At 40.7% G+C, this 27,359-nt stretch overlaps 2 protein-coding genes across 4 annotated transcripts; one reads left to right on the forward strand and one right to left on the reverse strand.

Moving 5' to 3' along the window:
- Nucleotides 1–1,345: 1,345 nt before the first annotated feature.
- On the reverse strand, nucleotides 1,346–26,356 carry LOC110803075 (1-acylglycerol-3-phosphate O-acyltransferase). 3 transcript variants are annotated; one of them, XM_022008542.2, is made up of 4 exons: nucleotides 25,619–26,356; nucleotides 7,118–7,207; nucleotides 6,362–6,429; nucleotides 1,346–1,737 (listed from the first exon to the last, which is right to left on the reverse strand). In XM_022008542.2, the coding sequence occupies exons 1-4, from the start codon at nucleotides 26,267–26,269 to the stop codon at nucleotides 1,596–1,598; spliced, it is 951 nt and encodes a 316-aa protein (XP_021864234.1). In that variant the 5' UTR covers nucleotides 26,270–26,356; the 3' UTR covers nucleotides 1,346–1,595. The 3 variants fall into 3 exon arrangements, with proteins under 3 accessions (XP_021864234.1, XP_021864235.1, XP_056698020.1); XM_022008543.2 differs by lacking the exon at nucleotides 6,362–6,429; XM_056842042.1 differs by lacking the exon at nucleotides 1,346–1,737 and having other exon boundaries at nucleotides 6,334–6,429.
- Nucleotides 16,290–18,239, forward strand: LOC130471751 (uncharacterized). The gene is made up of 2 exons (XM_056842043.1): nucleotides 16,290–17,195; nucleotides 17,276–18,239. The coding sequence occupies exons 1-2, from the start codon at nucleotides 16,560–16,562 to the stop codon at nucleotides 17,552–17,554; spliced, it is 915 nt and encodes a 304-aa protein (XP_056698021.1). The 5' UTR covers nucleotides 16,290–16,559; the 3' UTR covers nucleotides 17,555–18,239.
- Nucleotides 26,357–27,359: the final 1,003 nt, after the last annotated feature.

Below are 27,359 nucleotides of genomic sequence, written 5' to 3' on the forward strand. Positions count from 1 at the left end.
TTCGGATTCGGATGTGATTGCCATCCCTACCCCTCACTCTGCGTTGGCATAGACGTTTTTAGACTTCACAGTTCACACCTTGTTTGGTTTACATTTGTGAGGAAAGGGAGCGGAAAGAAACAAATAAACTTTCATTTTCTTTTCAAATTTGGTCAATGAGGGAGGATTTCGATTTCTTAAATGAGTTCTAGATTAGGTCTCGTACACGTAAGGATATTATAAATTATAATTTGATCATTTCTTTTATAAAATATTTGACTTTTTGAGTAACAAATAATTATTTGAAAATAAAGTGGTTTATATGGAGTAAAAAAGATTTTGATAGATTTTCAACAGATTAATAAAGTTTAAGTCAAATATATACATTTCCAAAAAAAAAAAATTGAAACAAATAAATGAATAAAAAAAATTTGGCGGGAAAATGTTTCACTATCAAGTGACACGTGTCATTTCTGATGTCTGTTTTAGCATAATGTATTAAATTCTTTTCTTCTTTTTTCCCTGTACTAACGGAGTAAAAGATTGTCCCATTGCAAGTTTTTGGATCAAAATTTAAAAACTTTGACCATAAATTATCTCCTATAAGAAATAACAAAGTCATGTGAGTCTTATTAATTCGTTTCAACGTATATTTTTGGAATATCAATTTTTTTATAAATTTTACGTATGTAAAATTATAGATATTTTTACGTTTTATGTCGTGCTTTAGAGACCGTGAAAATTGAATTGGAATAATCTTTTAGGGACGGAGAGAGTATCCAAATAAAAAAAAACAAAAGGTCTTGCACGTACTAGGTGTACAATAAATATATTGTACACCAGGACAAATTTTACTCAGTTTTTGGTAAATTTTAACATGTTTTGATTAACTTTTATATTATGTTTTTTAATTAATAGACATTTAAAAAGGTTATATATTTACTTTTAATTATATATTATTAGTGAACTTGAAGAGATAATTTTTATAAAAGCGAAAAATGTTATTGCTAAATTTTTTATTACTTTTACATTATATTTTATACTGAGGTAACTTTTAAACATTTTGACTTAACTTTACTCTGGTGCACCACTTTCAAATAAGAATTTTTGTAAAATGAAATATATCCCTCACTTCCTCTAAAACTTTCTTCCTCCATATCTTATCCAAATGGTGACTAAAGATGACATGACATGTTATAGTAAATTGAAGGGCGCGTATATGCTAATAGGAAATCATATTTAACCTTTTACGTATTATACACCACACTATTATATATATTAAAAGTAGTAATTCGAAGCATCGCTCGGGCCAAATACTTGTTTCATGCTTACGTAGTATTATTGGGTTTCCTTTTCAGTTACACGGTTTATGTCATCGCAACTCTTGAATAAGCACAAATTGTTAAATGAATCTGGTCTACATAAAAATAATCCACGTGGGCCACGTTAAACCTGTTGCTAGTTGCTACCCTAAAATGAGATCATGAGCAAACATGTATTGTACAACTTATTATTTGGAAATTGGAATAACAAGAATTGGTTCTATATACTTGGACATGCACAGAAAGTTTAGATAACAAAGTTCACAAAGCAAACTAATTATAGTCCGTAGCAAGCTAGCCAGAAGCGTGTTTGTTGTCAATTGCCAGAGAGTCTAGCATTTTGACGAGGCATTTGGTGAAGGCGCACGGCCTTTCCAATGGAGCTAGATGACCTGCCTTCTTTACAACTCGCAACTCAGTCTTCCCTCCCAATTTTCTGCACCGTTCATTAACAGACAAATTAAACGTACGTGTCATATTATTACCTCGTTTTGTTTGGATTTAGTTGTTACTCTATCAGTTCAAATTTATCATGCATTGTATAACATATGGAGTAACAAATTAATTCCGGACCAAGGTATTATGCACTACCTCCATTTCAAAATGATCTTTATATTTTTTGTTTTAGTTCTTTTCATAATATTCTTTTACACTTTGCTTTATTTTATTTTTGGACATAAAATTCGTGAAACAGAGATGCTCCATCAATTTTGTATTGGTCTCGAATCAAAGAAATTTGGGAGTGTTGTTTCCATTTTGTTAATGATGGATCCTTTGCCATCTCTCAATGTTGCTTATTCTCGTGTGATTGTTGATGAGAGAAAGCAAACTGTTTCGGAGGCTCAAGAAAACCCCCGTCCCGATGCAGTGGGGTTTGCAACCAATGGTGTGGCGTATTCTAGATCTGGTAAGGTTGTGGGAGACTCTGGTGGTAGGCTATGTACTCATTGTGGTCGAGCAGGTCATGAGAAAGACAAGTGCTTTGAACTTGTTGGATTTCCTGAATGGTATGTTGGTGGTTCGCGTGGTGGTCGTGGGGGCAGGTCTGCCTCAGGCCGTGGAAGTCGTGGTTCTGGTCGTAGTGGGCGCAATTCTGGTCGTGGCTTCACTGCAAATGTTGGTAGTTCCCGTGGTGGCAGTACCCAGGAAGTTGGTGAGGCTGATAGAAGCAGTGCACCAACACTGACTGATGAGCAATGGGCTCAATTCATGGTTGCATTCAATCGGTCTAAACCATCTTCTTCAGTGATTGGATAATTGATACAGGATGCTCAAATCACATGTCGGGTAATCTCTCTTTATTCACAAATTTGCGTGATATTTCATCACCTGTTGGTATGCCTAACGGCAAAAGTACTACCGCCACGAAAGAAGGAAATATTTTGGTGTGCGATGGTTTATTATTGGAGAATGTTTTATATGTCCCTGCTCTAACCTGTAATTTGTTGTCGGTGTCTCAATCACTAGACTGTCACAAGTTTATTGTTCTTCTCACTAACAAGCTATGTACTATTCAGGACCACAATTTGAGGAACCTGATTGGAGCGGGGGTGTAGTCTAATGGGGTCTATATATTCATGCCAATTTGTGCACGTGATCGTCCGCAAGCAAATAAAGTGGTTGTTTCAGATGCAAGTATGCTATGGCATAGACGTTTAGGTCATCCTTCTATGAAAGTTATTTCTTCTTTACCTGGGGTAGTTAGTGGTAAAAAGCCTAATGGTTGTGATTTTAATTGTCCGGTTTGTTTTATGGGCAAACAACCCCAAAACTCTTTTCCGTTAAGTTTGAATAAAGCATCTGGTATTTTTGAGTTAATCCATTGTGATATTTGGGGACCTAATTAATAAGGTGCTTTCTAGTTGCGATGCACGTTTTTTCCTCACTATTGTTGATGATTTTTTCCGTGCTACGTGGGTATTTTTGATGCGCGGAAAATATGAGGTTGGAAATTTAATTCGTGAATTTTATGCAATGGTAAAAACTCAATTTGATAAACGAATTAAGATTTTGAAAAGTGATAATGGGCAAGAATTCTTAAGTATGGGGTCTTTCTTTAAGAAAAAGGGGATTTTGCATCAAACCTCTTGTGTAGATACCGCTCAACAAAATGGTCGTGTTGAACGAAAACATAGGCACATTCTTAATGTTGCTCGTGCACTACGGTTCAAGCAAAATTGCCTAAGTACTTTTGGGGGGAATGTGTTCTCACTGCCGTTCACCTTATTAATAGGACTCCCACCCAAGTATTAAATGGTAAAACCCCTCATGAGTGCTTGTTTGGCCAAATTCCTTCATATGATTCTATACGTGTCTTTGGTTGTCTTTGTTATGCTGCAAATAGGCCACGTGTTAAGGACAAATTCGGCTCAAGATCTAGGCGGTATATTTTTGTTGGATTTCCTTTTGGTAAAAAGGGCTGGCGTCTTTATGATCTTGATACGAATGAATTTTTTGTGAGTCGTCCAATTTTTTGAAAATATTTTTCCTTACATTGAGTCACTTCCTGATAAACAAAAATTGCAATGGGAGTTGTATTTTAATCAAAATTATTTGTGGGATGATACGAAGTTCATTGACGTTGAAGGGAGTGGAACTATTGGAAACTATGGTATGCCAAGTATAGTTGAGGGTAGCACTGGCAGGTTGGGTGATTCTAGCAATGTTGATGTTGTTGTTGATGCTAGGCATGGTAGCATACATGATGATGATGCAATAGTGGATGCTAGCCAGCAAATCAATCCACACACAGTGTCCATTGGAAACGTGGATAATGTTGATGGCATACAAAATAATATAGTTAATGAGAATGTTGGTTGGGGTCATCGTCAAAAGTTTCCTTCAACGAAACTTCGTGATTTTGTTACCAATACAGTTGTGCTACAAAATATAGACCCTACTTCATCGACTAAGGCTCACCCTCCTCCATCAAAGTCCTCAGGTAAACCTTTTAATATAGCTTGTTATGTGGATTATAATAAATTTTCATTGAGACACAAATGCTTTCTAACAACAATTACAAAAGGTAAAGAGCCGACTTCTTTCAAAGAGGCAGTTAAAGATCCCGGTTGGCGTAAGGCTATGCAGGAAGAAATTGATGCTCTTGAAAATAGTGGTACTTGGACGGTTGAAGATTTACCACTTGGTAAAAAGGCAATTGGTAGTGGTTGGGTCTATAAAATAAAATATACAGATAAGAGCATTGTTGAGCGTCTAAAGGGGCGTCTTGTTGTATTTGGTAATCGGCAGGTTCCAGGTGTGGATTATAATGAAACTTTTGCTCCAGTTGCAAAAATGGGGACTGTACGTCTTTTTCTAGCAGTTGTTGTTTCTTTGAATTGGGAATTGCATCAAATGGATGTTCATAATGCATTTCTACATGGTGAGTTGACTGAGGAGGTATATATGCAATTTCCTCCAGGATACAGTACGCCTACTCCAGGGAAGGTTTGCAGGTTGGGAAAATCATTGTATGGTCTCAAACAACCTCCACGACAATGGTTTGCTAATTTATCCAACGCTTTAAAGGAATTTGGTTTTAAACAATCTTATGTCGATTCTCCTTGTTCAGCTATATCCAGGGTAGTATTTTCATGCATGTCCTTGTGTATGTTGATGATCTGATAATTGGAGCCTCTTCCCATGCTGCTGTAGTAAGATTTAAAGATTATTTAAGTACTTGTTTCCGTATGAAGGACCTGGGAGTGTTAAAATATTTTTTGGGCATTGAAGTTGCTCGAGGTCCAGAAGGTATTTTTCTTTCACAACGAAAATATACTTTGGATATTTTAATTGAAGCAGGAATGTTAGGTTGTAAACCTATCGATACGCCTATGGAGCAAAATCATAGGCTTGCTTATGCCGAGGGGGAGCCGTTTGCTTATCCTGAGCAATGTCGTCGTTTGGTAGGATGACTGGTTTATTTGTCTGTGACATGCCCTGAATTGAGTTATTCAGTGCATACTCTCGCTCAATTTTTAAGTGCACCACAAGTGTTACATTGGGATGCAGCAACTCGTGTTTTACGCTACTTGAAAGGTAGCCCTGGCCAAGGGATTTTACTAAGCCCTATGCCTCATATTTCTCTTACGACATTTTGTGATAGTGATTGGGCGACTTGTCCGCTAACTCGTCGTTCTTTATCTGGTTATTTGGTTTTTTGGGGGCGTTCTCCGATATCTTGGAAGACAAAGAAACAACCTACCGTGTCTCGTTCATCTGCTGAAGCTGAGTACCGTTCTATGGCTGTATCTATATGTGAGCTTAAGTGGTTGAAATCAGTGTTATTCTCTCTTGGTGTTTTGCATCCCAAGCCGATGCAGTTATTTTGTGATAGTCAGTCTGCCATTCACATTGCTAAGAATCCTGTTTTTCATGATCGTACGAAACATATTGAGGTGGATTATCACTTTATCCGCGATGAGTTGGTTAACGGAAATGTTAATACTTCATACGTTCCTACTGGTCATCAATTGGCTGGCATTTTGACTAAGGCGCTTGGGAAACAACAATTTACTTTTCTGTTGTGCAAATTGGGCATTCGTGACTTACATGCTTCATCTTGAGGGGGGGTGTTATGAATTCTAGAGTTACTAGCTAGAATTCTTGTAACATAATGTAACCTAAGAATTGACTAAGACTTGATGTAGGAAATTGATGTAAGAATTAATGTTGTCCATTATGGTTTTTAGGAGTTTTGGTAAGTTAAGTTTCCTATTCTTTGTATAAATAGTTGTACATATTGTAATACAAGGATATATTTTTCTCCTCATATTTGTGTGTGTGTGAGTTTAACATACCTTGTCCTTCTTATCCCTCAATATTTACAATTTTCCATTAACTTTTCCTTACTTTATTCATTTTTTCTTACACACACCTACCTTTATACTCATTTATCTTACTTTATCCATATTTTATTATATCTAATCAACTTTTTTACTTTTGTATTAATATTTGTGCAAATAATACTCCGAAACTGTAAAAAAATTTATGAATCGGAGGTAGGAGATCCTATTAAAGAATAAAAGATAAAAAGGTAAACAAAAAGTTAAGGATCGTACCCTTTTAGGTTGTTAGCTTCCTCTAGATTGAATATTTCGTCTTCATTACCCCATAGTAGGTGTATCCTCTAGATGTAGTTGGGGGATAAAAAAAAAATTAATCAATCATTATTGTCATACCACCTTCGTTTCAAAAAGATCTTTACGCTTTGAAAAATGTGTACAAAAATCAAAACTTTGACCATGAATTCTCCCTATTATATCCTATCAAAAATTATCATGAGATATCTTGTTAGATTCGTCTCAAAATGTTAGATTCGTCTCAAAATGTATTTTATAAATGTAAATTTTTATAATTTTTTGCCAAAAATAATTGGATATATTAACGGTCAAACATTGCACCGGAGTCCGTGCAAATAGTAAGTGTAAAGATCTTTTTGAAACGGAGGTAGTATAATTTTGCTCGATATAAAAAAATGTTTTGGAATTTTTGCTAGGATTATTTATATGATGATCGCCAATTAAGAATGGTGGTTAATCAAAATCGCAAAAATTAATATTTTTTTAATTTCAAATACAATAATACATGTATTATTTTGACTTTTATACTTTAAAAATATACTCTGTATATTGAGATCAACTAAATAAAAAATTAAATAATAAAAATAGTTTAAAAATTGGTAATAAAATATGGTGAAGACCGTACATAATGCTCCATGATAAAAATAAAAAAAGAATTAAAAAAAAAAAAAATTCAAAATAATGTACGTATTAAACGGAAGAAATATCAAATACAAAGTATATAGTATTACGGACCTGTTTAAATTGATGGTTGGTGACGTCTTCATCTTTAACCACGAGAGCCTCTAATAATTCAACTCTCTCCTTCCTATTGCCAAACATGACCTGCCATCGTCACAGTTCACAACAATTACATATATTCTTCCTCCGTCCCTTAATACTCGTACCGCTTTTTTTTTCGGGTCGTCCCTTAATACTTGCACCGCTTCTATAAATGAAAATTTTATCAATATTATATTATTTCTCACACTTACCTACTACCCCACCTACACCCCTATTCTTTACAAAAAAAATATTTAAAAATTTCCATCCTCCACTTACCACTCCCCACCTCTTACACATTTTTACTAACAATATTAAAAAAATACCCCACTATCAATTACTCCCTCCGTATTTATTTAAGAGATACACTTGGTCGGACACGGGTATTAAGAAAAAGAATTGAATGAAATAAAGTAATAAAACAAGTGGGGTTTAGTAGATATTTTAATAAGAAAAACAAGTGGGAATCATCTCATTTTAGGGAGTGGGGGTAGGAGTGGGGTGCATATATATTATTCAATTAGATGGTGGGGTTGATAAGTTACTAAAAATGGCAAGTGTATCTCTTAAATAAATACAGCCGGAAAAGGCAAATGTATCCCTTAAATAAATACAGAGGGAGTAACATCATTAAATTAATAAGTCAATTCAAATGTCTCAAACTCCGCACCGATCAAACCGGTGCGAGTATTAAGGGACGAAGGGAGTACTACGTAAGTACGCGCGTAGTACATAAAATACTCCAAGTATCTAATTTTGAGACATGCATGCTTAGCTAGTTATCTGAAGATGTATTAACCATTTTATTAAAAGTAACGAGGTTAAAATTAACCTATCGTTTTATCCAAAAAAAAAAAAACCCTATCCTAAAAGGTGGGCCAATAAATGTAGGATCTTTTATCAAAATAGCTACTTTTAAAATATATTTCTCAAACTAGCTACTACCTATCATTTATTTACCAAAATGACTATTTTCATTTTGTGGCAAAAACAATTAAACTGGTTTGGTTTTTCATCCATTTTAATATTTTAATTTCGTTTACTTTTGACAACTCCAATGGCGGGCAAATTTTTATTATACATGCTTGTTATGACGCATCACCTTCTCAAGTTACACCATTGCTACCTATTTCTTGCTCCATTGATAAGTTAATTATTAATTAATTATTTTAATTAGTTTTAATTCAATTCATTGTTTCATACTTAATAATGAGAAAATACAGTAATTTTTTTAAAAAAAATACAATTGGCTATAGCAAGATAGTGGTCCGACTTGTAGAATAATATACGCAACAATTTGCACTGTTAGGCGCCTTTATTGCACGCGCTACTCTTCTCCTTCACGTCACTTCACTACAAAATAATCATTTTATAGAGACGAGGAATTTCGTTTCTATATAGTCCAAATCCGTCTCAAAATGATGCTTAGAGACGGATTTGAGACGAAAATAGGGCGTCACCATGGAGGGCGTCTCAAAAAAAATTGAGACGGAATTCTTGCAAATCCATTACAAATTTGAGACGGAAATTTTGAAACTCCATATAAAATTCCATCTCAATTTTAATTTAGAGACGAAAATTTAGTAACCCGTCTCAAGTTTGAGACGTTTATTGTATCCGTCTCAAAATCCATCTCTAATTGATGCATAATTTGTAGTGCTTTCTCGCACACGGTTTTAGAGTATGTCAAATTCTTGGTTGATCGAGTTTGCCAAGCAAATTCGTTTAACACAACGCATTCGCGTATCTAAGCGGTCGAATTAACATATCCGCAAGAACGGTTCAGCTAATTTCTTTATATTTGTAATATTTTCGAACAAATCCCTATAAAAACTTCTGAAGTTACTAAGAGGCTAAAAGTATAAGTAAATCGTAAATCGGCTCACTATTAAAAAAATTCAAACCGGTTCACTATGTAAAAAAAATTAAACCGGTTCATTAGTTTTTAAAAAGCCCAAACCGGTTTATTATTGGTTTTTAATTTAAAGTAAAAAAAGTAGCTTTTTTTTAAACTAAAGAGTAGCTGCTTTGGGAAATACAATTTAAAACTAGCCGTTCTGGTAAATAAAATTTTAAAAATAGCTAGTTTGGTAAAGATCCTATAAATGTAATTTAGTTAGTTTTTCAGTATAAAAGGTCTAATTTGTCAATTTACACTTTTAATAAAACCGTAAAACGCATTGCTAAATTCGACCAAATTTAGTTCTCATAATAATGTCTCATAAGTCATAATTACTATTGTACCTAACAAGAAGATATGGGGTCGGTATATATTTGTGATTTGGGTGTCCCATTGTCAATTCTTGATTTCTCGTATGCCGAAAGTTGTTAACTTGTTACTTATTTTTACGACCTGATGTTTTAGCCTTAAGCACTTTTTGAAGTCTATTAGGTGATCTCATGTTAATATGTTATAAAAGATAACAATGTTGTAGCCCGTCGGTCATGCACCTTGTCAAAGTTAATGACTTTTGGGGTTAGAACTAGAGCTGTCAAAACAGATCATCGGGTCGGGTTTGGGTCGGATCATCTCGGGTCTCGGGTCATGATCAGGTCGGGTCGTGTCGGGTCAATATTTCATTCGGGTTGAGTTCGGGATCGGTCGGGTCGATTTCAGGTCGGGTCATATCTGGTTTTTTCCTATCCCGGGTTCAGGTCGGGTTCGGGTCGGGTTACATTTCGGTCAGGTTTGATTTCGGGTTCAGGTCTTATCGGGTCGGGTTTAAGTCGGTTTGTAGCAGATAATTTCGGGTTCGGGTCTTATCGAGTCGGGTTTAAGTCGGTTTGCAACACAGTTATTTTCGGGTTCGTGTCTTAGTTTGGATCAGATAATAATCAGATCAAATAGAATTCAGATCGGGTCACTCTCAAGGACGGGTCAAACTCGGGTGTGATAATTAACCTATACATTTTAATTATTTTATATTCTAAAAAATTTTGTTTAACTTATTTTAGAGTTAAAATTTTCAATACCTAGCAATAAATAATTAAAATAGATTTATCAATGTAGTTAATATTTGGTCGTGTCATTGATAACTCGGGTAAATCGGGTAGCGGGTTGTCACAAGTCGGGTCAATAGCAGGTTTCATCGAGTTACAATCGGTTTTGGGTTGACATCGGGTCGGGTATCGAATCGGGTTCGGGTCATTGTTCGGTCGGGTCAGTTTGGTTATCGGTCATTTTCGGGTCGGGTGTCGGGTTCGGGTTCGGGTGTTACAAAATCGGGTTAAAATCGGTTATCGGTTTTTTCGGGTCGGGTACAGGTCGGGTTTCGGGTTACCTATTTTACCGTAATTTCGGGTCATGGTCGGTTACGGGTTCGGTCGGTTCAGGTCGGGTTTTCAGGTCGGGTCAGTTTTTGACAGCTCTGGTTAGAACGAGTTTGAAAAATCATTTTCCTTCAGAAATTTATTTGTATGTATTTATGGGCATTTTGTTCCTTGATCGATGAGCTAGCTCGTGTTTCCCACAAAATATATAAATTTGTATAATTACTAGTATTGAAGTCCGTGCGATGCACGGGTTTGTAATGAAAAGTACATATTTATCTTATTATATCATCGTATACAGATAGGTAATTATAGCAATAATAGAAAGTTAAAATAGGTCCTTATTTAAAATGTTTATGCATAAGTCACTGATAGAAAAACCAAGTTATAAAATGGTTAGTTCGATAATGGTAAAACCCGAGTTAGTTATGCATGTGATCTAAACAGAATAATTATAAATAATTTGTATAACTATAGACTCACTCTGTCCTTACTTTTTCGCCTCATATTCTATTTAGTGTATTTTTATAGATTGTTTCATTTACCACTACATACGATATAGGTTGTGGAATCGTAATCCATTAGTTGATGGAATTACATTTCCTTCGAAAAAGTTATAAATTATACTCCTACCATTGCTCCGCATGCATATTGCATTATTAGCAAATTCTTTGTGTTTTGTTCTTAGTTATCAGCATAACTAATTTGTGATATTTTATTATTTATTTTGTAATTTTATTGTATTTCATCAATTAATAATATTGAGTATATCTATAATAATTGTGTTAAAATTACTACTCCATTGACACAATTATAGGACCCGTGCCATGCACGGTAATCCAAAATTATTGACATGGTATACATAATTTTGTTAAAAAATAATTCGTATCCATCTATAATAATTGTGATAAACATATGGAGTACTTAAATCATAATTGAAATATTTGTGAAAAATAATTGTTAAATCCAAGTACAAATACAAGGTAAAAGGAAAATCAAATATAATAAAAGAGGAGTATAGTTTTATAAATTTACGCAGCCATGATGACAAAAACTTGAGAATTTGTTTGGAAATTATTATATTGATAGTTAGATATGGGTTGAACATATAAAGTCATATATTTATAACCGGAAAAAATATAGTTTAATGCAAGTAGAATTCTAATGTAAACGTTCTAAGATAAAATTTGGGAACTTATACTTGGTCGATGTTTCAATGTCTTCTACGATCCTTTTGAGGCAAATATTTAAGATGAAATATGATCTAAAATCTTTTTGAGGCAAATATTTAAGATGAAATCTGATCTTTTAATTTGGATTTATATTAGTTTCAAGTGTCCATGTTTATCTATTGCTTGACGATAATTTTTATCATCTCTTTATCATATTAAGAGTCTTATATTTATACGATTATCTGTCCATGTTTATCTATTGCTTGACATTTCTGTCATATTAAGACTCTTAGATTATTTATTTAATTAATTATAATCTAATTATACTCGATGACGTGGAAATCCTACGTGGCGCTCCGAAAACTCTTAAAAAAACTCCCCTTTATATATATATTAGATTAGATTGAAAATGAATCAACTATTGTGCACTAGACCTGTTCAACGGGCTGGAGGCCCATTAAAAGCCCAGATCCAGCCCGTTTGATAACAGGCTCAACCCTTTAATTTAATAAAAGGGCTGGGCTTTTAGAGGGCTTAACTATTAATGGATAATTAAAGGGTTCAGTTTGGCCCTAAAAGGGCTTAAATGGGGTTATGTTTTATAAAGGGTATGTGTTTTTTTTTTAAAAATCCTATCACCCTCACTTTCTCATCTCTCTCTCCTCTTACCTCCCTTCTGCCTCACTTGCCGCCTTGCCGGCTATCCATTTCCATCAAAGCCGCCACCTTTTACGGTGGCGCAGCTCCCCGGATGTCTAAACTCAGATTCGATCCCCACCAACGTATCCGATGGTGCAGGTTTTTCAATCCAAGGATCACTGATACATCCACCATTAACCTCGTCATTGTCTCCGGCGAAAACAGAGGCGGCGTAGTCTTCTAACCCGGCAAAAAAAGAGACAGCGCAATCTTCTAACCCGGCTTCCTTGAAGCTTGGTAGACAGATTTTGCGTAGAGGTTTTCTCTTGTGGCCTCCATAGGGATTGAAGTTCAAAGAAAACGGGCAAATTGGGAGAGATTTGTCGTCCTATTATCTACCATAGGGAATCACAAGTTATCAGATACAGAGGCACAAGAGAGATCCGTACCAGAAGAATTAATGTAGAATGGAAGTTTGTTAGATTTAGACGGAGGATTTGATGAGAATAATTTATTTTGGGTGGATTTTTTGAAAAACGGATTTGATAAGATTTTTTTTTTAAAAATAAATAAATGAGAAGAGTTTATTTGAATCAATTAGAGAATTGAAGTCAAGATTGTTTACTTATATAGGCTGAATTGAACCAAATTGACGTTCACATTGTTTTTTTGATCTTTTTAAAACGGGCTGCCCCGGCCTGGCCCATTTAAAATCTTTGTGCAGCCCGGCCCGACCAATTTTATTTCGGCCCGGCCTGGCCCTAACCTGGCCCGTTGAACAGGTCTATTGTGCACGTAGAGTTAATGTACGTGGATATTTTAATTATTGTTTGTTGAACTGGTTTAAGTGTGGTTAGTCGGAGAGATAAACACTAAAAATTATGCAAGTGGTTAGTAGGAAGAGAAACAATGAATAAAATGGTGGTCTCATAACCAAAATAAAGAAGTGTGGCAATATAATTACAAAGTATTCAAGGACTGAAATAGAAAAGTCTTGTGATTATTCACGAACGGAGTTTTACACATACTGTTCCGGCGGTGGACTCGGAACAGGAAAAGGATGACTGACTCCCGACTGAGGTTGCTGACTGGATCCTGCACAGTGAAGCCGTTAACTAGCCTCGGGGGTGATCCGAGAATTACCCCTCCGATGCTTAAGTCAGATTATGCTGATAGCTCTGTAATAAATGCTCATAAGAATGATTGGATTGGAATTGCCTACCTTTGGCATTGATGGGGGTCCGTATATATAGACGGGTTATTTGTACGGAGGACCCGGGTTATTACCCGTTGGTTCCGGATCCTCCCTTTCGGCTCTGATAGGCAGATGATGTCAGAGAACTGCCGACTGGGTTTGTAAACCCTGGATGCCGACTGCACCTTTGGTGCTTCTTGTGAGTATATGTCTATGTTACAGCTGTTATGGGTTGTCCTACCGGCATACCGGTAGGGCTACCCGTACAACTAGCCCCCTCAGAGTGACTACATCTGGTTTTTACGGTCTGTAGTTGCTCTGATAAAAAGAAAAAAGCGAAAGCTGGGGGTAAGCCCCCTATACAACTAGCCCCCTCGGGGACGATCAACACCCCACGGGTGTGATTGTTCTATAGATGGTTGTTTTACAGTGCGGTTTTTAGCTCAATACTTGTTCTGATGTCACGACTAGCCCCCATTAGGACAAGGATTGATTGCTTTAAGTGGAAGGTTTTTTGTATGCCGGCTGCCCATGTTTGTGTTTGATTCTCTTGGCTGACTGTTATCCTTGATTTCTTTGAATGACTAGTCCCCTTGAGTTTCTAGGCTGACTAGCCCCCTTGACTTTATTAGGCTGACTAGCCCCCTTGACTTTATTAGGCTGACTAGCCCCTTGACTTTTTAGGCTGACTAGCCCCCTTGACTTTTTAGGCTGACTAGCCCCCTTGACTTTTTAGGCTGACTAGCCCCCTTGACTGACACGTGGTGACGGTTCATTTTTCTTTATGCGCGTGGCGGGAGATTTTGAAAAGTGTTTTGGACACGTGTCGGCCATCCGGCAAGTGTGGGGAGTTGTGATATTTTCAACCGCCCAGATCTGCTTCTTGTCGTTTCAACTTCCTTTCGTTCTTTTAAATAACCGTTTCTTCTTTTTTTTTCTTCATTTCCGCTCTTTCTTATTTTCCTTTGCCAATTTTCGCGCTGCCAATTTGCTCTCTTTCTCTCTCTTGTTTTTCCTCTTAATTTTTGTCCGTTTCTTCCTGCCGTACTTTTCCGTTGGGGTTTGGTTGTCTCTCTTGGTAAGTTTTGAACTTAGTCTGGTTTTTTTAGGTTGTCTGCTGTTTTGTTAAGGTTTGGCTGTCTGATTTTCTCGTGTTGTTCTTTCAGTTGGGTTGTTTGAGGGACTTTGCAGCTGTTTGAGAGTGAATTTCCAGAATTAGGTACGGTTTCTGGTCTTACTTTCTCTTTTTGTCGGGTGTTTATGTTCTTTGCTTGCATGCGTTTTGAGTGGGGGTAGCCAAAACATGACTGGTAGGGTTGGGGTTAGTAACGTGATAGATCTGTCAGACACAAGTAGCGATTCTGGTATAGAACTAAATATGGACGGGAATACGGCCGGTAGTAATGCTAAGAATGCTGGGTGGGGGGTAAAATCGAACACGCCACCTCCTTTTGCGGAGTTTATGGGTGGGAATCCTGTTACCGGCCCTTTTATACCCATGACTGCGGCTCAGTTTACTCGCTCACAACAGCTACATGGCCTGCGGGCACGAATGGAGAGAGAGCTTAGGCCGAATGAGCATAACGTGCCGGCTTGGGAGCCGATATTAGACGTAGATCCGATTTCGGTTAGGTACCATTTGCGGGATTATCGGGAATTTACTCAGCCTGGCGGCTCTGGTCTTGGGGAGTACGGTACTAACATCGGCAATATATATGTTTCTAGGGTCATGCCGTCAGACGCCGAACCGTCTACAAGTAATCGACGGGCCGGGAAGGATCCTGCCGTCCATGATGCGGGTGAGGTTGATGCCGCCGTTAGTGGTGATGTGCCTTCCACCCCTGGCGACTCCATACTGGAGTCTTCTGAGTCTGGGTCTCCCGGGCTAAGGGCGCCGCCCATTGCCGACTCTGATGAAGATGAGGAGGATGCTGCGATTTTGCAGCAAGTGTTTGAAGAAGAGGCCTTGGACGCCGATGTGAATTTCGAAGGTGAGGCTGCCGCGTTCTTGGTTCCGGCCCCTCCCCCTAATGATTCTGCTGCCCTCACCACTGAGATAGATAGTGACTTTGTAAAAGAGGCCGTTGCCAACCGGCATTTCTGAGGTTGGTGGTCGCTTTTTGGGTTTACCTGAGGGCTACAAGTTGACTGTGCCGAAAGAAGAGCAAACGGTGGCCGACTGTCCCGTAGGTCATGTTGTTGTATACACGAAGATGTTCGACTATGGGTTGCGCTTTCCCTTGCACCCGTTCATTGAGAAGGTTCTGCGGGCCTGGAATGTCGGCCTCGTTCAATTATCGCCCATAGTTATTCGCAATCTGGTTGCGTACACTTGGTTATTTTCATTCAAACAGTGGCCCTTGACCCTCAACCTTTTCAAAAAACTGCACTGGCTGAAGCGTGATGGGAAAGATACCGGCTGGTGGACGATCTTTACCAAGAGTCAGCGTCAGACTGTGAGCCCCCGGCTCTCCAGCTGCAAGGACTGGAAGGACCACTTCTATTTCATGGCTGTTCCCGAGGATTACCCCCTTCGGCGTACATTCTACCAGCCTAAACCTAGGATGGAACAATTTGACCAAGCCGACCTTGGGCCCTGAGAGCAACGTGCGTACGACAGGCTGCTGGTTGACTATGTTGACGTTGGGCTGTCTAAGCCTAAAACCTTGCCGGCTTTTTGGCTTCCTCCTGCCGGTTATATTCTTAGTCCTGCCGCTTTGGGCGCAGTCGGTCTTGCACCTACACATCCCCTTGGTAAATGCAGTTGTTTGCCTGCACTCGTTATCTGCTGTATTTGTTTATATTTTTTGGATCTCTGTTGTGTCGTGTTGCGTTTGTTAAAAATTTTTTCTGACTTCCTCGTTCATTTATTTATTTATTTATATTATTTTTCTTAGGGCACCATCTTTTAAACAAGGCTTCACTCGGCCTTGACAAGAATTGGAGGGTTGCTGAACAGTGTCCGGCGGGTCCTGCTGAGAAATATTACACTGTTTCTACTTTCTGCGCGAAAGCTTGTCGTGGTCGGTCAGCCAGCTTTGTGACTCCTTCTGCCGTTGTGGACCGAGGTGTTGTTCCTCGCGTTGTTCGAACAAAGGTTCCGGCAGCTGACCAGGCTACATCCTCAGCCCAAGACGAAATGACTACTGGCAGGTTTGCTTCTCTTCCTACCGGTCGGGGGGGACATGCTACTCGGAAGAGGTCTTCCAGCCAGGCGAAGGCCAGTTCTCCCAAACGGTCAAAAAATGACGCTGCGAAGACAGCGCAGGAGAAGGTGAAAGACGTCTACGCCAGCGTCGACAAGCCCTTGCAGACATCTGGCGCTGGAAAGAAGATTGCTGAACAGCCTGCTCAGTCGGTTGAGATTTTGGATGCTGACCTTTTGTCCAAATTGAACCGGAAGCAGGTGTTGAGCGATTTGATTAGCGATCCGATCCATCCTGTGCCTGTGTCGAGGCATAGCCCTTCCATGAACCGGTCTGCCAGCTCGGCCTCTAAGTATGGGGTTATAGTTCGTTCTGGGGGGTTCATCGAGGACAAAACTGTTGTGCTATCTCCGGATATTCTTGCCGGTCTAGCCGCTGCTCCCGGTCATGCTGAAGAGCACTGGCAGCCGCAGAATGATGTTCTGAGGGGTGAGTCTATCCTTTTTGACCGTCCTAAAGACGGAGGTACACTGGGCTACCGGTCTCTGCGCCAAGTTGTTACACCCGCCGACGGTATGCCCCAGGAGATTGAGACGCCGGCTGCACAGTTGATGCATGACCTGTACTCGGTATTTTACTTCCATCTTTGACTTGCTTGTTTTTTATACTTGCTTTTATTTTCGGCTCTGAGCGATTTTACTTTCCTCAGGTGACGCAATCTGCTACCGAGCTTGTGGAGTGCTATCGGAGCTATCAGCGTCGTTTAAAACGATCGCAAGCTGAGAAAGAGAAGCTTCAGACGGACCTTGCTGAATCGGTCAGGACTGAAGGTGACTGCCGGAAGGAGATTGCGAGACTTGAGCTGGATGTTATTGCCGCAGGCAATAGGAAGGCTGAACTAGAGCTTCTTCCAGCCAAGTTGACGGCCGAAGAGCAGAAGACGGCTGAGCTGCAGATCAAGCTGGATGCGGCGCTGCAGGCGGCCTAAGATGCTGAGAAAGCTGCTAAGGATGATCGCAAGGCTGTGGCGCTGAAGGCTGTGCAGAAATTTATGAAGTCTGACTTCTACTGCGAGGAGATGAAGGGGCGCTACAATGGTGGGTGGACTGCAGCTCATCGTTGTGCCGTCAAAGCCTTGACGCTGACTGAGGATGCCTGGGGTAAGGTGGAGGGATCCTATGAAGAGGGTGGCCATATTGATCCGACTGGCATGGAGACCCAGACCTTCCCAGACATCGTCATTCAGAATGCTGACCCTCGCCTTCTGCCCGACAGGGAGATTCCCGAGTCTGCTTACTGGAGTGATGCAGACTACTCAGCTTGACGGTCTTGGCAGTCATCACCAGGCTCTTCCTGTGGTTCTTCCAACAGTTTTTTCCGGCCTCATACTTGTTAATGTCTGTTGGTAGCTTTTGAATATCATTTAGCGGATGTAACTTATAAACAATTTCCTTTTTTGGTACCTTTTAGCTGTTTGTGGCACTTTGTCTTTTGCCGTGTGTTAACTGTTTCAAGAACGTTATTGTCGTCTTGGCTGCGCCGTCTGAGGCGTATGTTTGTGCCTTTTAGCAGCTACTCACTCCGCATTTAGTTATTTTTGGGTGGTGGCTGTCGTCCCTGTATTTGTTTAAAATCTATGTGATGCACTTGATGGATTATCCGTTTGTTTTTATTCAATTTGTCACGTAATGGCGTCGTTTTGCCTTTGATTTTATTATATATTGCATCTTGCCTCTTGTCGGCTGGGCCAATGTGTTCAACCCTTGCATATGCTTATGTCGTATTTTGCCTCGTTGCTGACTGAGCCAATGTGCTCACCCTTAGATTTTAATTTTTACCGTATCTTGCATCATTGCTGACTGAGCCAATGTGCTCAAATTTAGATTTTAACTTTTACCGTATCTTGCATCATTGCTGACTGAGCCAATGTGCTCAACCTTTGATTTCATTTTGTTGTATCTTGCCACATTGCTGACTGAGCCAATGTGCTCAACCTTTTATGTCGTTTTGTCGTATCTTGCAACATTGCTGACTGAGCCAATGTGCTCAACCTTTTATTTCGTTTTGTCGTATCTTGCAACATTGCTGACTGAGCCAATGTGCTCAACCTTTTATTTCGTTTTGTCGTATCTTGCAACATTGCTGACTGAGCCAATGTGCTCAACCTTTTATTTCGTTTTGTCGTATCTTGCAACATTGCTGACTGAGCCAATGTGCTCAACCTTTTATTTCGTTTTGTCGTATCTTGCAACATTGCTGACTGAGCCAATGTGCTCAACCTTTTATTTCGTTTTGTTTATGCCGTATAGTTTACCTGGAATATAGTTGTAGCTCATATATTAGATTTCAAAATATGGCACTGTCGGCCCTACTACATCATGTTTTCATACAACTTCACACATGGAATTTTCTTAAAGTATCTGCGTTCCATGAGTTCTTCAGCGGTGTTCCATTCATCTCCATTAGTCTGTATGATCCAGCTACCACTTCTTCCCATATCTGGTAGGGCCCTTCCCAATTTGCAGTCAGTTTTCCTTGTTTTTGAGCTTTGCCGGTTGCTGCCGTCCGGCGGAGTATAAGGTCGCCTACCTCCAGCTTCCTATGTTTTACTCGCTTGTTGTAGGCCCTGCTCATTCTGTTTTTGTATGCGGCCGACCTGATTTCCGCCTGCAGTCTGACCTCTAGTAGGAAATCAAGCTGGTGTATGAGTAAGCTGTCGTTTCCCTGTTCTTCATAATGCTGGATGCGAAAGGTGGGTAGTGCTACTTCAGCCGGTATGACTGCTTCTGATCCGAAACACAGTTTGAAAGGACTCTCTCCTGTTGCTTCTTTAACCGTCGTTCTGTTACCCCATAGAACCTCTGGGACTGTGTCTGCCCACTTGCCCTTGAACTCATCCAACTTTTTCTTAAGGGCTACGAGTATTTGTTTGTTTGCAGCCTCGGCTTGCCCGTTGCTCTGCGGGTGGCAGACTGAGGCATATGCGAATTTGATCCGGTAGTCTGCCAAGAATGCTCGTATAGGTTCGCAGTCGAACTGGCATCCGTGGTCGAATACTATTGCTGTCGGTATTCCAAATCTTGTTATGATGTTTTTCCAGATGAACTTCCGTACCTGGTTGGCTGTTATTTTTGCTACCGGCTCTGCCTCAATCCATTTTGTGAAGTAATCGACGGCAACAATCAAGAACTTCCTGCCTCCTGAGGCTGTTGTGAAGGGTCCCACGATATCCATTCCCCACTGGGCGAATGGGATTGGATTCAAAATGGGCATCAAGTCGTTTGCTGGCATACGTATTACTGGGGCAAATAGCTGGCATTTTTCGCATTTCTTGACGTAGCTCTGTGCGTCCTCCAGCATGGTTGGCCAGTAGTAACCTTGTCTTTGGCAGATCAAAGCAAGTGTTTTTCCTCCTACATGGTTTCCGCATATTCCTTCATGCATTTCTTCGATTAACCTTGCGGATTCGTATGCCGTCAAACACCGCAGCAGGGGGAGGCTGAAGGCTCTTTTATAGATTTGCCCCTGATATATGACGTACCAGCATATGTCTTTTTTGATTTTCTTTGCCTCCCTGATATCGGCCGGGAGAACTCCAGTCGTCTTGTACGCCCAGATATCGTCGTACCACTCTTTGTTTGCCGTGATGACCATTATTTCCTTTCCTTTTTCCTCCGTACTCCTTCTGTGCATGATTTCTATCATTACTGATCGACTGAGCTCGATTGTTTTCGAACTGGCCAGTTTTTCTAGGCTGTCTGCGGCAGTGTTCAACGCTCTGGGGACCAATTCGATGTCAAAAGCTTCTAATTTCGCTGTCAGCGTCTTCAGTTTTTCTTGATACCGCCGCATTGACGGCTCTTTTGTTTCATACTCTCCCGAAAACTGATTTGCCACCAACTGAGAATCCGTTGTCATTACTATCCTCTTGGCATCTGCCAACAAGCATAGCTGTACCCCTGCAATGGCTGCTTCATATTCTGCTTCGTTGTTCGAAGCTGCGAAAGTGAATCTGATTGCGTATTCGAACTTATCTCCTGTCGGAGAGATCATGACAACGCCGGCTCCCGCTCCCGACTGAGCGGCTGAACCGTCTACTGATACTTTCCAGGATTCTGCTTTGGTTTCCTCTTCTTGATAGGATGCTTCAACTACGAAGTCAGCCAAAGCTTGTGCTTTTATTGCATTGCGCGGGTGAAACTCAAGATCGTACTCCGACAGCTCTATTGCCCATCGCAACAGCCTGCCGGCTGTATCCATTTTTTGCAAAGCCTTCTCCAGTGGAAAGTTCGTCAGAATTTGTATGGTATGTGCGTCAAAATATGGTCTGAGCTTTCTGGCGGCTATCAGGACTGCATAGGCCACTTTCTCTATCAGCGAGTATCTTGCTTCTGCCGGATTCAAAATGTGGCTGACAAAGTATATCGGCTGCTGGACTTTGTCTTTTTCACTGATTAGTACGGCAGCAACGGTTTGGGCTGAAGCGGACACATATAATTGTAGCTTGTCGCCCTCTTCCGGCCTGGCTATCGTCGGTAAAGCACGAAGATGTTCTTTTACCTTCTCGAAGGCCCTTTCCTCGGTTTCCCCCCACCGGAATTTTCCGTTCTGCTTAAGAGTGTTAAAAAATGGAATCGACCTGTCGGCTGATTTGCTAACAAATCTTGTCAGAGCCGCCATTCTTCCTGTCAGCCTTTGTACATCTTTGATGCTTTTTGGTTGAGGCAGACTGAGTATCGCTTCTTCCTTATCTGGGTTTGCGTCTATGCCTCTCTCGCTGACAAGGAAACCCAAGAATTTCCCCGATTTCACTCCGAACACACATTTCTTGGGGTTTAGTTTCATTTGGTAACGGCGCAGAGTTTCAAACGTTTCCCTGAGGTCATCTAAATGATCGGTCTCCAATTTGCTTTTCACTATGGAGTCGTCGACGTATACTTCAATGTTGCGGCCTTTTTGGTTTGCGAACACTCTGTCGACCAGTTTTTGGTACGTTGCCCCAGCGTTCTTTAACCCAAACGGCATAGCCTTGTAACAGAATACTCCCCCCTCAGTGATGAATGCTGCTTTTTTCCTGTCGGCCTTTGCGAGGCTGACTTGGTGGTACCCGGAGAATGCGTCAAGGAAGCTGAGCAGCGCGTGGCCAGATGTGGAGTCGACTAGCCTGTCGATTCTTGGCAGTGGGTAGCAGTCTTTTGGGCATGCTCTATTAAGGTTTGTGAAATCTACGCACATTCTCCACGAGCCGTTTGACTTCTTAACCATTACGACGTTGGCCAACCACTCTGGGTAGTCGCATGGTTCAATAAATCCTGCTGCCAACAACTTTTCTACCTCTTCCTGTATTGCTTGATTTTTTTCTGTTGAGAAGTTTCTTTTCTTTTGCTTTACCGGCCTGACTGCTCTGTCGACATTCAGTCGGTGCTCGATTACCTCCGAGCTTATACCGGGCATTTCGTCTGCGGAAAATGCGAACACATCCGCATGTTCTCTCAACAGACCGATCATGTTTACCCGCAACTGGGGGTCAATGTCGGTTCCTAATTTTACTGTTCTGCCAGTTTCTCCTTCTACCAGCTCGACTTCTTCTGACCTTCCTCCGGCCTCTACCCTAGGTAGAGAAGTCCCCTTTTCGATGCTTTCGATTGTGGGTGACTCCATTTTCTGCCTTTTCTCCTTCTTGGGCAAAAGAGATGACTCGCCCCCCAATCTTGGGGCTTGACCCTTTGCCGGTCTTTTCGTTGCTGCCTCTCTTGCTATATTCCTGGATGGGGTCAGTCGGCCTGGTGTTTTTAATGCCGTCAAGTAGCATGATCTTGCTGAATCTTGACTGCCTCGGATTCTTTCAGCCTTCTCAAAGTTAGACATGTATATCATAGTTAGATGGTATGTTGATACCACTGCTTGTGCATCGTGGATGAATGGCCGGCCCACTATTACGTTGTATGCAGCAGGCACTTTGATTACTAAGAAGTCTACCATTAGGTCCCTTGCGGCTCTACCTTCTCCAATCTGCACTGGTAGCCTGATGCTACCTTCCGGGAAGACTGTGGCTCCGGAGAATCCTATCACAGGATAGTTGACTCGTGTGAGTTCTTTCTCGTCTATTTTCAGCTGAACGAAGGCTTCCCAAAAGATAATGTTCGCTGAACTCCCTCCATCCACCAGTATTCGTTTCACTGGGAAGTTTGCTATTTCGAGGCCCAAAACCAGTGGATCGTCGTGAGGGTATATAATTCCGCGACAGTCGTCTGGGGTGAATGAAATATTTGGCATGACTTGGGTTGCCGGCCATTTTATGGTGCTGTGGTAGTTTACCAGGTGGCGGTGTTCGCCCAGACTTCTGCCGGCTCCACTGATTGTTCCTCCATGGCACGGTCCTCCAGATATGACCCATACTGTCGGCCCCTTCTGGCCACTGTTTCTAGCCTCCCCATTCCGACTGGTTTCTGGTGCTTTCTGCTCTATTCGGAGCGGTGTTTGGGTGGATGGTAATCTGTTGTTTGTGTTATTGCTTTGCCAATTGCTATTCTGTTGGTTGTTGTTGTTCTGTCGGGCTTTATATTGTGTCAGATAGCCTCTCCTGATCATATCCTCGATGTTATCCTTCAAATCTCTGCAGTTTTCCGTATAGTGTCCACAGTCATCATGGAATGCGCAGTACTTCGACTGTGGTCGGGGTTTGTCGCTCATTGGTGGAGGCCTCTTCCAGTTTTCGTTCTTGTTGACATTGTAAATTGCGGCTCTTGGGGCGTTCAATGGAGTGTATTCATGGAATGTGGGGTATATGCTGGTTGATTGTTTATGGTAATCCCTCCCTCTTGGGTCTTTATTCCTCTGTTCATCCTTTTTGAACCCCCTGTTCTGATTCTGCTGCGCCGGCTGAACCGGCCTTGGTGCGACATTTCTGGTCTGTGCCGACTGATAGTGATTTGGGATTGTCATCAGCTCGTCGCTTTTGATGTATTCGTGGGCCTTTATCAGTGCACTTCCCAAATCGGTGAAGGATTTTCTTCCCAAGTATTTTTTGAACTCGCAGTGGTTCATTCCTCTCATCAGGGCCACCACAGCTATCTCTTGCTGCAAGTTTGGTATGCTGGTGGACTCGTTGTTGAATCTGGTGAGGTAATCTCTTAAGGATTCTCCGCTTCTCTGGGTGACTGCCATCAGCTCTCCCGACGTTTTCTTTCTCTGCTGCCGGCTGATGAACCGTAGCATGAACTCTGTTTCTAACTGTCGGTAATTATATACCGACCCCTTTGGTAGTCCCTTATACCAGCCGGATGCCACTCCCAGCAGCGTTGAGGGAAATATCTTGCACCACATGGCGTCGGAATCTGTATACAACATCATATGTTGCTCAAATGTGTTGCAGTGGACCTCCGGATCTGTGGATCCGTCGTACTTGCAGAGTGGGAACTTCAATTTCTCCATTGGTTCCTCCAGAATGTCCGCGCACAGGGGGGAGTTTGCAGGTTGGATGGTGTAACGGCGCGATGCGTATCTCTGGGGTGCTTCTCTTGTCTCTTCGATGACCATGGGTTCCGGCCGACTGCGGAGAGCAATCGCCTGGTTTGTATTTGGGTGTTGTTCTTGTTGCACTAGGATCTGTTCTCCGAATAGGTTTCTTATCGGCAATCTCTTCCGTTTTTCGCCGACTGGTGTTTCTGCAGTCTGGTGTATGACTGTCCTGGGTACAGGTTCTGTGTTTGCCTTTCTTGCTGGCTTCAAGGCCGACAACGCGGCCATCACCGCTCTTGCTGTAGCCAACTGTTCCTCCGAGAACTGACCGGCGAGTTCAGACGGCATTTGCGTATCGTCCTGGGCTGGGCTTTTGGGCTCTCCTTCTGAGTCGTCGTCCTCGACTGAGTATCCCAGAACATGCAAGGGTGTTGCTGCAGTCGTAGTTTTGCTGACGACCGACTGGCTCCCTAGCTGGGGGGTGGGTTGGTCATTGACGGGTGTTATTATTGGTTCTGCCGAGAATAGCGTGGGTTTCAATGGGGTTGTTGTTTTTGTCGTCTGCGTACTCTGTGGGGTTGCTTTCGAGGCCTGCTTTTTGCTTCTCTTGTACGAATCTGACTGCGTACTCTCCATTTTCAAGGGTGATGATTATGATTGATTTCTTTTTTTTTTTTTTTCTTTTTTTTTTTTTTTTTGTTTTGCCTGGCTGTGGGTTCTGCTTACAAGTGGGGGTCCCCTCCTTCTAGCGCCAATTGTTCCGGCGGCGGACTCGGAACAGGAAAAGGATGACTGACTCCCGACTGAGGTTGCTGACTGGATCCTGCACAGTGAAGCCGTTAACTAGCCTCGGGGGTGATCCGAGAATTACCCCTCCGATGCTTAAGTCAGATTATGCTGATAGCTCTGTAATAAATGCTCATAAGAATGATTGGATTGGAATTGCCTACCTTTGGCATTGATGGGGGTCCGTATATATAGACGGGTTATTTGTACGGAGGACCCGGGTTATTACCCGTTGGTTCCGGATCCTCCCTTTCGGCTCTGATAGGCAGATGATGTCAGAGAACTGCCGACTGGGTTTGTAAACCCTGGATGCCGACTGCACCTTTGGTGCTTCTTGTGAGTATATGTCTATGTTACAGCTGTTATGGGTTGTCCTACCGGCATACCGGTAGGGCTACCCGTACACATACTTTAGGCAAAATGATAATAATGATTGATTAATTTTGATATATATCCCCCAATGGCCCCAACCATAACTAAAGGATACACCTACTCTGAGATAAAATTAAACCTCCAAGACAACTAGACAAGTTTTTTAGTCAAAATTGTTCACACAAAAGAGACGACAATTATCACAACTTAGGGATCTCTAAATCATTTCTTCTAAACTTAACACACATAGTAGTCCTTCTATTTTTATATTTATCCTATTTGAAATCCAATACTTTATCGATTAATATATTTCAAAACATATTAATGTGAAATATTTGTGTTTAAATGTTTCATTAAATACTGTGTAATAAATAAAATATAAGGTACGAGTAAGTAGACTTTCAGTATAGAGAGGAGAGAATCAATTAGATACCTCTAGGTAGTGTTTATAGAAGACTTTAGGCATCCAAGGAAAGCTATAAGAACCAATATCAAGAAGAACTTTGACACCTTCAACGGAATTAGGCATCAAATAATCCGGCCAAGAAGAAAACCCTATCCTCTCCAAAGACTTGCTACTAATGGACTCAGACAAGGCCAAAACCGACCCGGTAACCACCATTGAATCCACCAATTCCGGGTGGTGTTCAGCCATTTGAAACCCTACAAACCCACCATAACTAAACCCAACCACCACACACTTCTCCTCAACACCCAATTTCCTTAGCCCTTTTGCAAAACAATCTGCATGAAATCGTGGAGTTATCTTGGCTTTGCTTGTTGTGTGGGACCCACCAAAGAAGAGAAGGTCAGGGATATAAAGGGAATATTTTTTCCTTAGGGCTAAAACTTGGAACTGCCATGTTAGTATACCATCACCTGCAAAACCATGGATTAGAACTAGAGCCGGCCGCCGCCTCGACTTCTTCTTCGCGTTGTTGTCGTCGTCGTCGTTGTCATTATTATTATTAACCCAGAAATGAATGACTGTTCCGGGCTCGATCTCTACTTCCTTAGGGTGCATCCCTGCTAACTTCATAATTTTGTGTAGCATGGACATGTAGCAACTTACTATGTTCACCATCTCTCTCTTTCAGTCTTTCTCTCTAAACTCTAAACTTATCTTTCTAGCTCTCTCAAATTCTCAATCAGTTTCAATGTTTCTACGTTACTCCGTACTACTACACGTTTTTCTTTGTGTCAATTATATGCCAATTAATACAGCTGTCCAATTGATGTGCACGTCGGCTTTCCAATAATAATTGGAGTACCAAGTACTTCATCCGTTCCGTAATAGAAACATCGTTCTCTTTTGGACACTATTCGTTAACTAATTTTGACAATTATTCTTTCACATTATGTAGAAACAAACATAATCAAGTGAGATATTGTTAAATTCCTATCAATGTGAGGATTCCAAATATCAATTTTTTTTTTTATAATTTTTACTTACACGCAATTAGAGATATTAATGTTTAAAGAAACATGTTGGGAAACGTGAAAAAAGAAATGATATATCTATTGCGAAACGGAGGAAGTAATAAGTTAACAATATAAATATATTTTTTCAGGAATGAGTCACAACGGTCAATAAAATTACAAATAGGAGAAAGATTTAAAACTAAGACTTATTGTACACAGATTACATAATTATACTGTAATCTGTGTACAATAAGTCTTAGATAACCACTGTGACAAGACTCGTTGAATCATTGGTACGTAATAAGTTGACAATGTGTTTATATCTAGGTATTTGATAATGATGTTCATAGTGAAACTTGAACTAATAATAATGTCGTGACAAGCTAAATCTGAACAAGGGGATAATTATACATAAGTTACTTTACACTTCCTGAGAAACCAAGTTCCTTTACACTTGGGTATCCTCTACTTACGGAAAAAAAAGTACCAACTCCACCTAAATTTGCATCATTTTTCCCCTATTATACCCCTTAGTTTTTTTTTTTGTTATTTTCTATATTACCATGCTCACATATCAATTTCCCTTTATTTATTTTTCCTAATATAAACACTTGTATTTTTTTAATCTTTTCTCTACTACTTACAAAAGCCAAACACTCACCCCCTCGGCCCCTCGTTTGGGTAATACTTTTTTTTTTTTTTTTCAATTTTGACCCTCGTCAATGTAATGTCATGCTTAGCTTTGTTTGGAT

Source organism: Spinacia oleracea, chromosome 4 (assembly GCF_020520425.1).
Source record: "Spinacia oleracea cultivar Varoflay chromosome 4, BTI_SOV_V1, whole genome shotgun sequence".
Classification (NCBI taxonomy): domain Eukaryota; kingdom Viridiplantae; phylum Streptophyta; class Magnoliopsida; order Caryophyllales; family Amaranthaceae; genus Spinacia; species Spinacia oleracea.